We start from the raw sequence: 9,036 nt of genomic DNA on the forward strand, positions 1-9,036 counted from the left end.
CTTGAAAGAGATAATCATGGCTGCAGATGGGACAATCGTTAAGGCTGATGGGAGTGCCTTTCCTTTTATGCTATAAACCATCAAGTGTTCAAGTACAAACCACACAGCATCACAGAGCTGGAGGAGAGGGCTCATTGCCCATTTAATCCAACCCCTGCTTGATGCAAGAAATCCAGAACTAAAGCGTTCCTAACAGATGGTTGCTCAGCCTCTGCTTGAAGACCTCCAGTGAGAGAGAGCTCACTACCCATCTAGGCCATTAGTGCCATTAAGAAGCTTATTCTAATGTTGAGACAAAATCTACTCTCTTTGTAACTTAACCCCAATAGAATCATTTTGAAACTAGGGACAGCTGAACCTTTTTAACACTGCTCTACGTTATTTATTTACAGGCAACCCCTGCTTTGCGTGGGGGTTACATTTTGGGTCATTGCGTGTGTTGGTGGAGTGTGCACCCTCTTCCTGATTCGGAAATGGCCCATGCGTGCATGGTTGCACACTTTTTGAATGCGAGCAAAATGGGAGTTGCCTGCATATGGTTAGCTCCTACATAAAATAGCCAGTTATGATGGCTGATGGATGGACAGATCAAATTATTGACCATCTGTAAAACTTGAAGTCTTAAACAAGTGTTATGAACTCTTTTATTTTGTTTTTGTACAAATCTTAAGTCTGAAAGATGTTCCTACATAGCTTCCTGTACTTCTACTTTCTGTGACAGCCCTATATGGCAATCAACATTCTCACTCTGAGTATATTCCCATGAAAGATTTCTTTCTGAACTGGTTTATTCTAAGCAAAGCATGAGCATCTCCTCAAGCCTTTGTGTCTGCATAATTGCTCTTTATTTTTTTCTTTCTTGATGGGTGTGTGAACTTTCTTTCACAGGTTGATTTTGGCTTTGCAAAAAAAATAGGATTTGGAAAGAAAACATGGACTTTTTGTGGAACTCCAGAATATGTAGCCCCAGAGATCATCCTGAACAAAGGTCACGACATTTCAGCAGACTACTGGTCACTGGGAATCTTAATGTATGAACTCTTGACTGGCAGGTATGGGCATTGAACTGGAGCTACTGATAAAAATAGATCAGCAAATTAGAGAATATTTCTGCCTTTGTCACTTTGATTAGGAGCACTAGAGATTCAGAGCTTGCATATGCAATGATTATGCACTCCCCCCCCCCCAAAAAAAAGGTCTAAAAACTTATTGTTGAGGCTGCTCATTATTATTTTGCCCTGGTTCACAATCAGCATTCTAGCAAATAAAAGGTATGGAACAGACAGCAGAAGGGGAAAGGTTGGACAACTGAGGTGCAGAGTTACAAATTTAAATCTTTTGGTTTCCATTCCTTGTTCTTCTGGCAGCCGTTTGTTGTTGTTTTTTGTACAGCAAACATGTGTAAAACAGGTCTGTTTTTACACTTCTAAGAGAGGCAGCATAAGCATCTGCCAGGAATGATTTAACAGTGGGTGGCTAACCTGTGGCCTTCCAGAAGCATGGTCAGGGATTGTGGGAGTTGGAGCCCAACAACATCTGGCCCAATAAACATCTTAGCCTTTAAAGCAGGCATCCACAAACTCGGCCCTCCAGCTATTTTGGGACTACAACTCCCATCATCCCAGACCACTGGTCCTGTTAGCTAGTGATGATGGAAGTTGTAGTCCCAAAACATATGGAGGGCCGAGTTTCGGGATGCCAGCTTCAAAAGGACAATGGATTCCTGTAAAGCACTTTGAATGCTAAGATGTGGTACTGAAACCATTTCTAATAACAATAGCACACCTTCTGTAATTTCCAGATATTGGAACTTCAGAATACTATGTACCGTATTTTTCGCCCTATAGGACGCACCGTCCCATAAGGCGCACCTAGTTTTTTGGTGGGGAAATAAAGGGAAAAAAAATTTATTCCCCCCCTCCCCCAGGCGCGGGGCTGGGGCGGGGGAGGCCCGAGCTTCCCCCGACCCCAGAACAGGCAGCTCTCCGCAAGCCGCGGTTGTCCAGTGCAGGGCTCCCGCGCCTTGCGGAGAGCCACGCAAAGTCTGGGCGCACTGAGCTCAGCGCGCCCAGCCTTCAGCATGCAGGCAACTCTCTGCAAGCCGCGGGAGCCCAGCGCAGGCTCCCACGGCTTGCGGAGATCTGTGCGAAGTCTGGAGAGCGAGAGGGGTCGGTGCGCACTGACCCTTCTCACTCTCCAGGCTTCAGCGAATGCCTGCATTCGCCCCATAGGATGCACACACATTTCCCCTTCATTTTTAGAGGGGGAAAAGTGCGTCCTATGGGGTGAAAAATATGGTAATTTGGTAACCAGACAAATAATCCTTTGTTGTCTAGAAATAACAGAATAGTCACAAAAAGTTATTCTGTTTTAACTCACGCAGGACAAAACAATTTCATGATGCTATGGTCTAGGTCCTCATTATTTTAGCATTAGCAAGCTACAATTCACAAAGCATGCTGGAAAAATATTGTCCTCCAAAATATGTTTTGGCCATGGTTAATGACATTTTTTTTAAGAACACCAAAGACTATTATTCAGCTAAACTATTGTGCTAGTGGAATGTAAAAGTTAAAGGAAACATTACTGTGTAAGACAATATTTCACTTAGTTGGGGAGTCATTAAGGCACCCTATCCTTTCCTTTTTGTATCCATGAACTTTAAGCACATAGGAATTCTGAACCAACCCCTTTTCTACCTCTCCTCTACAGGAGAGTTTTCAGAATTGTTGTGTGATAAAATCAGGGTCAAATATATGGATTTTAAAGTACCTTTGACTGTTCCTAGAATGATGCACTTCTTCAGACCATAATTCTCAGATTTCCCCAACATGATGCCTATATTGGTTTATTAAATCCATGTAGAACTGGAAAAGTATTCTCACGTTGCAAAAATGCAAGATTTTCAAGTGAAATCTCATCCCATATATATAGCATGCAAAATTATATGAATACAACATTATTGTAGTACCTGCTCTTGTAAAAAGGCACAATTATTTGCCAGGTATATAGAAACAGGTTCATCACTTTATAGATTTACAACTCAGAAGGAATGATGACAAGAGCTGTATTACCTTACACCAAAGAAACACAAAAATTCTGCATTCTGTCATAGTTTAAATAAATAGGCATGTTGCATTAAAATGTGTGTTTCCCTGTGTTTAAAGTTGCAGAACTTAATATGTATTTGCTGCTGGTAACATGGGTATTGCTGGTTTTAAGGGCCTACACATCATTCTTTCCCAACCTGATGCCCTCCAGATGTTTTGGACTACACCTTCCATAAACCCCAGCCATTGAGTAGTAGTCTAAAACAACTGCAGGCAGGGCACCACAATGGGGAAAGCTCCTGTAGATGGTACAGCACCTAGTAACAGCACTAAAATCAGCTTGAATGTAACTGCTATATAATGAAAGCTCTTTCAGGAGTTTAACACATTTTTATTGCCTTATCTTACAACATTTGACGACATATTAAAACAGATTTTTTAACTTTGGGTTTTTCTCTTCTTTTCTTTAGTCCACCATTCTCAGGCCCAGACCCCATGAAAACTTATAACATCATACTAAGGGGGATTGACATGATTGAATTTCCAAAGAAGATTGCCAAAAATGCTGCTAACCTTACTAAAAAACTATGCAGGTAAACACTTTGTAGATTGCATTAGTAGTTTTGTCAAGAAGGGAATGTGAATTAGCACCACAAGTTCTTGCTATTTTGATGCTGGTTGTATTCTATAGAATTTTTGTGCATGTTTCGGTATTCAGGTTGGTCCTGATGTACTTCTGAATAGATGATGGTGTTGTTATCAGTTTCTTTTACCTGCCCTTCATCAGCAGGTCCCAGGGTGGATTGCAACAACCTAATGTTCCAAATTAAAGGCAGTTATAAAGCATACTACATTCACAATAATAGGGTGGGTCTTGAAAACATATCTCAGGTGCCAAAGGCCTGGGTGTAAAATAGACATGGTTGAGATTACAGCCTTAGAGTCATACTTGGAGTAGACAGTCCACTGTTTTGATTGTTAGCTCCCTTGCATGCTATTGAGAACAACAGTGGGATAGAGAATGTTTAAATAAATAAAGGATAGCAGAGAATGGAATTACCTCCCAGCTTTTTCATTCTACTCTGTTGTGTGCTGGGGTGTTATGTTTTCTTTTTCTTACAGGGACAACCCATCAGAAAGACTAGGGAACTTAAAAAACGGTGTCAAGGATATTCAAAAGCACAAGTACGTATGTTTCAGATGCTGAAAAGTTATTACCATCAGTTCACAGGACATTTTCCAGATGGTATAAGAAGCAACAGTCCTGTCTCAGTACTAAACAGAGGGAGAAAATTCTGACAGAAGCAAGGGCAACAGGAGAAATATATACGCAGTGTTTAGGCTTTCTTTTAGTCTGAAGCTTGAAACAAGTTCATTGCTTATTATGAGGCATCTGTTTTGAATTTAAACCACCTCTAGGCTTTTGGGGTACAACCAATATTTCTTTGTGCAGTCCCTATTCCCACTGATGGGAATTCAATGGACTTTATAGCTCCTAAAACTGGGTGCCATTGGCTCTGTGAGCAATTTCCATTGAAACAAATGCATGGAACATTGGTTTTTGGTGGTTTTTAATTGACAATATCTTTAAAGAACATAATTTATAATTTTTTAAAAAAATACCAATGCAGGAATAGTTCCCACTCAACATATCATATTGAGGTGCCAAACATCATGCTTTCTGTATATATATAAGTCCCATTTTGTTTGACATTTACCATGTATAGAGAAATGCCATTCTTGTTCCTATATGCAGTGTGACTTTTCACTAGCATAAGTGGTTGTGGGTGGTGCATAATGAGGCACTTCGTTTTCACCACTCCCCCTACCAACTGCCACCCTCTATGCCTCTATACCCCATACAGTTGTAGACAGTTCCCCCAACCCTCAGGAGACTTAAAGGGGCTGCAAATCCTGCTCCTTACCTTATATTATCATTTCCCTGTTTTTAGGTGGTTTGAAGGCTTTAACTGGGAAGGTTTAAGAAAAGGTACATTGACACCTCCTATAATACCAAGTGTGAGTATACCATTTATTCTGTTATTCGTTCATACGTGCTAGATTGGAACAGAGAATGAAGAAAAAAATTTGAGACACTCTGCTACAACAGCAGCCAGCTTTGGTTGAAAGCCCTGTGGGCCTCCAGCTAGAGCTGATCTATATACCGTATTTTTCGCCCAATAGGACGCACCGGCCCATAGGACGCACCATGTTTTTTTGGGGGGAAATAAAGAAAAAAAAATTAATTCCCCCCCCCCAGGCGCTTGTGGCGCTGCGCCTCCCCACTGTCCCCGGAGCTTGTGGGGCAGGCAGCGGGGAGAAGTGCTCTTCTCCCTACCGCCCACCCTCAGACCAGGTCCGGGGACAGGGGGAAGACGCGCTGCGCCTCCCCACTGTCCCCGGAGCTTGTGGGGCAGGCAGCGGGGAAAAGTGCTCTTCCCCCCGCCGCCCGCCTTCAGACCAGGTCCGGGGACAGGGGGAAGACGCGCTGCGCCTCCCCACTGTCCCCGGAGCTTGCGGGGCAGGCAGCGGGGAGAAGGCCCGCCGCCGGCCTTCAGGTCAGGTCCGGGGACAGGGGGAAGACGAGCTGCGCCTCCCCACCGTCCCCGGAGCTTGCGGGGAGAAGTGCTCTTCCCCCCACCGCCCGCCTTCAGACCAGGTCCGGGGACAGGGGGAAGACGCGCTGCGCCTCCTCATTGTCCCCGGAGCTTGTGGGGCGGGGAGAAGTGGTCTTCTCCCCGCCGCCGGCCTTCAGGTCAGGTCCGGGGACAGAGGGAAGACGAGCTGCGGCTCCCCACTGTCCCCGGAGCTTGCGGGGCAGGCAGCGAGGAGAAGGCCCGACGCCCGCCTTCAGGTCAGGTCCGGGGACAGGGGGAAGACGCGCTGCGCCTCCCCACTGTCCCCGGAGCTTGCGGGGCAGGCAGCGGGGAGAAGCGCTCTTCTCCCTACCGCCCGCCTTCAGACCAGGTCCGGGGACAGGGGGAAGACGCGCTGCGCCTCCCCCCTGTCCCCGGAGCTTGCGGGGAGAAGTGCTCTTCTCCCTACCGCCCGCCTTCAGGTCAGGTCCAGGGACAGGGGGAAGACGAGCTGCGCCTCCCCACTGTCCCCGGAGCTTGCGGGGCAGGCAGCGGGGAGAAGCGCTCTTCTCCCTACCGCCCGCCTTCAGACCAGGTCCGGGGGAAGACGCGCTGCGCCTCCCCACTGTCCCCGGAGCTTGTGGGGCAGGCAGCGGGGAGAAGGCCCGCCGCCGGCCTTCAGACCAGGTCCGGGGACAGGCGGAAGACGCGCTGCGCCTCCTCATTGTCCCCGGAGCTTGCGGGGCAGGCAGCGGGGAGAAGCGCTCTTCTCCCTACCGCCCGCCTTCAGACCAGGTCCGGGGGAAGACGCGCTGCGCCTCCCCACTGTCCCCGGAGCTTGTGGGGCAGGCAGCGGGGAGAAGTGCTCTTCCCCCCACCGCCCGCCTTCAGACCAGGTCCGGGGACAGGGGGAAGACGCGCTGCGCCTCCCCACTGTCCCCGGAGCTTGTGGGGCAGGCAGCGGGGAGAAGGCCCGCCGCCGGCCTTCAGACCAGGTCCGGGGACAGGCGGAAGACGCGCTGCGCCTCCTCATTGTCCCCGGAGCTTGCGGGGAGAAGTGCTCTTCTCCCTACCGCCCGCCTTCAGACCAGGTCCGGGGACAGGGGGAAGACGCGCTGCACCTCCCAGCTGTCCCCGGAGCTTGTGGGGGTGGCGGTGGGGAGAAGCACGCATCTCCCCGCCGTCAGCCTCCAAACCACATAGGGAGACAGCGGGATGGCGGTGTTCTGCCTCCCTGCTGTCCCCCGACCTTGTGGGGCTGGCGCTGCGGCTCTCCTGAAGCCTGGAGAGCGAGAGGGGTCGGTGCGCACCGACCCCTCTCGCTCTCCAGGCTTCAGCGAAAGCCTGCATTCGCCCCATAGGACGCACACACATTTCCCCTTCATTTTTGGAGGGGGGAAAAGTGTGTCCTATAGGGCAAAAAATACGGTAAGCATGTTTCTCACCAACAGTGTTGTCCGGGGCATGCATTAAGAGTGCAGAGTTTTCCCTGACATTGATGCATCAGAGTTTGTGCCCATATGTAAAGATGGAGTCCTGGACTGAGATGTATTTCCAGAGACATTTTGTTTTCTTTTTATTGTAGTAAAGCTGCTTGTTCTTTTTTCCTAGCCAGTTTGCTTTAGGTCTCTTGTGCTTCGCCTTTACTCCTTCCTCCTGTCTCTCCAACATGCCCTTTATTTCCTTGCTAAGTTCCTGAGATTCTATACCAGTGCTAAAGGCTGTGCTTTTGCTGTCAGGCATATATCTACCACCTGCAACTGCTGTACTAACTCCATGCTAGTCCAAATGATAAATCAGGGACTAAGCAAAGTCAAAGCTGATGGCACATTCCTCCCCTGCCAAAAAAAGTACAGTAGTGCAAAATAGTTTGCTTTTTGGTACCTCTTCTTTGTTGTAATCACTTCCCTTCCATCAGTCATACAAAAGATTCCTCCAAACACAGTAGTTTATAAGTGACTGAACAGAAGCACAGCTGTTTCTGTACCAGAGCTCCAAACTTCATGGATGTACCTCCAGGTTTCAGTACTGTAGCAGCAGGGAATGAAGCAATGGGAGAAAGCTCTCTGTAGTCACTATATACTTGCAAACATTCACCTTTTAAGCCCACAGACCTTTCCAAAAGGAGGAATGGTGAAAGCTCTGGTTGTTTTAGGGTTTTTCTTCGGACACAATCTAATTTTATATATTTTAATTTAGATAACAAATATTCTCAGATCCTCAGCAACCCTTTCCCCATATTATATAGCTAAGCAATGTATATCCTGAAAGCATGAGCTTCATGACTTAACCAAATTGTGTTTTTCCAATGTTTGAATGAAAGTGAATTTTTGATTTTGATTCATACAGTGAACTATGTAAAATTTCACTTTTCTGGTTTTAAGAATTCACTGTGAAAACTGAAGCTTCCCCCATCTGCAACTCATGTGATATACTGAAAAACAATCCATCAATTTTGAAAATCCCTAAAACAAATAGTAAATTATAAATTAAAGCGGCAAATTATGAATGAATTTATCACTTTTAAATGTACAAAACCTTGAAATTTATTTAGGAGTCATGAAGCTTAGTTTTCTGAAAATAGTGGGTTCCCCTCTATCTTTAGGTACCGACTGTTACCTTCTCCCCACTTACCCAAGCAGTCAGAAGTTCCAGGGGCAGCGCTTCCGAGTTTAGTTTCCTTTGGATGAGCGAGCACTGGAGACTTAAGGTGTCTTTGTACTATTTGCTTTATTTCCAAATATCCAAGCAGAACCTAAGTGGAGACAAACAGGCAGTCTTGAAACCTAGAAAATTATGCTGTATGGATCCCTAGAGAGAGAGAGAGCTCCTCCATCACCCCAAGATGCTTTGCCTTCAGCCAACTCAAAACTCTCTTTCCTTCTCTCCATGTTTCCAAATTTAACACTGTCACCTGTTGTTTCTTTTCAAAATATACTTATATGGATAAAATAACATTTCCTTCACCACAAACTTCTGCTGTGGTCCAGGGCTTTCCCCCACCCTTGACCCTATAGAAAAAGGAATAATGGGAAATATAAAGGATGCATAGCTAGCTTTATGAATTTGTAAGCTTTATAACTAGTTTTTAACACACAAATGTGTGGTCTCCTGGAGAGGAGCTAAGTCAAGGCTTGGCTTCCCAAGTTGTCCAAACTGGGATTTGTGGTTTAGCAGGCTCCTCACTAATTTTGAGCTGTAATCAAGAACAAACCTTGGCTGCAGCATTCATGGAGTCATAGTCTGGCTTACTGTGTCATGCAAACTAGCCCACTGTATCACTGGCTTTCATGTTTATAATACAAACATATATTTTTGTATCTGTGGTGCCCTATGCTTAACCATTGCTATTTGGGCCCAACCGTTTCTAATTACGCCTGTTCTACTAGCATTGTGTTTATTCTGGCCAT

At 46.3% G+C, this 9,036-nt stretch overlaps 2 protein-coding genes across 8 annotated transcripts in view; one reads left to right on the top strand and one right to left on the bottom strand.

The window, feature by feature from the left end:
- Window positions 1–9,036, top strand: part of PRKG1 (protein kinase cGMP-dependent 1) — a 653,626-nt gene that overhangs the window by 636,721 nt on the left and 7,869 nt on the right. For all 3 annotated transcript variants that reach the window (XM_083443672.1, XM_083443673.1, XM_083443674.1), the window contains 4 exons: window positions 889–1,052; window positions 3,521–3,643; window positions 4,173–4,235; window positions 5,003–5,069. In XM_083443672.1, coding sequence (XP_083299798.1) covers window positions 889–1,052; window positions 3,521–3,643; window positions 4,173–4,235; window positions 5,003–5,069 — 417 coding nt within the window. The remainder of the gene's footprint in view (window positions 1–888; window positions 1,053–3,520; window positions 3,644–4,172; window positions 4,236–5,002; window positions 5,070–9,036) is intronic.
- The window catches only part of LOC310679042 (uncharacterized protein), a 35,268-nt gene that overhangs the window by 8,985 nt on the left and 17,247 nt on the right, over window positions 1–9,036 (bottom strand). Inside the window, exons 2-4 of one of the 5 annotated variants that reach the window (XR_014512087.1) lie at window positions 8,261–8,381; window positions 7,381–7,464; window positions 7,204–7,340 (exon numbers count right to left, since the gene is read on the bottom strand). Coding sequence is in view for 1 of the 5 variants with exons in the window: in XM_083443767.1 (XP_083299893.1) it covers window positions 3,820–3,863; window positions 8,261–8,381 (165 nt within the window). In the remaining 4 variants the exon portion in view is untranslated. Of the gene's footprint in view, window positions 1–3,420; window positions 3,864–7,203; window positions 7,655–8,260; window positions 8,382–9,036 lie in introns of those variants that run through there. The other 4 variants (XR_014512088.1, XM_083443767.1, XR_014512089.1 and 1 more) reach the window with 4 other exon arrangements.

The sequence above is a fragment of the Podarcis tiliguerta genome (assembly GCF_965153285.1).
Source record: "Podarcis tiliguerta genome assembly, chromosome: 5".
In the NCBI taxonomy this organism is placed as follows: domain Eukaryota; kingdom Metazoa; phylum Chordata; class Lepidosauria; order Squamata; family Lacertidae; genus Podarcis; species Podarcis tiliguerta.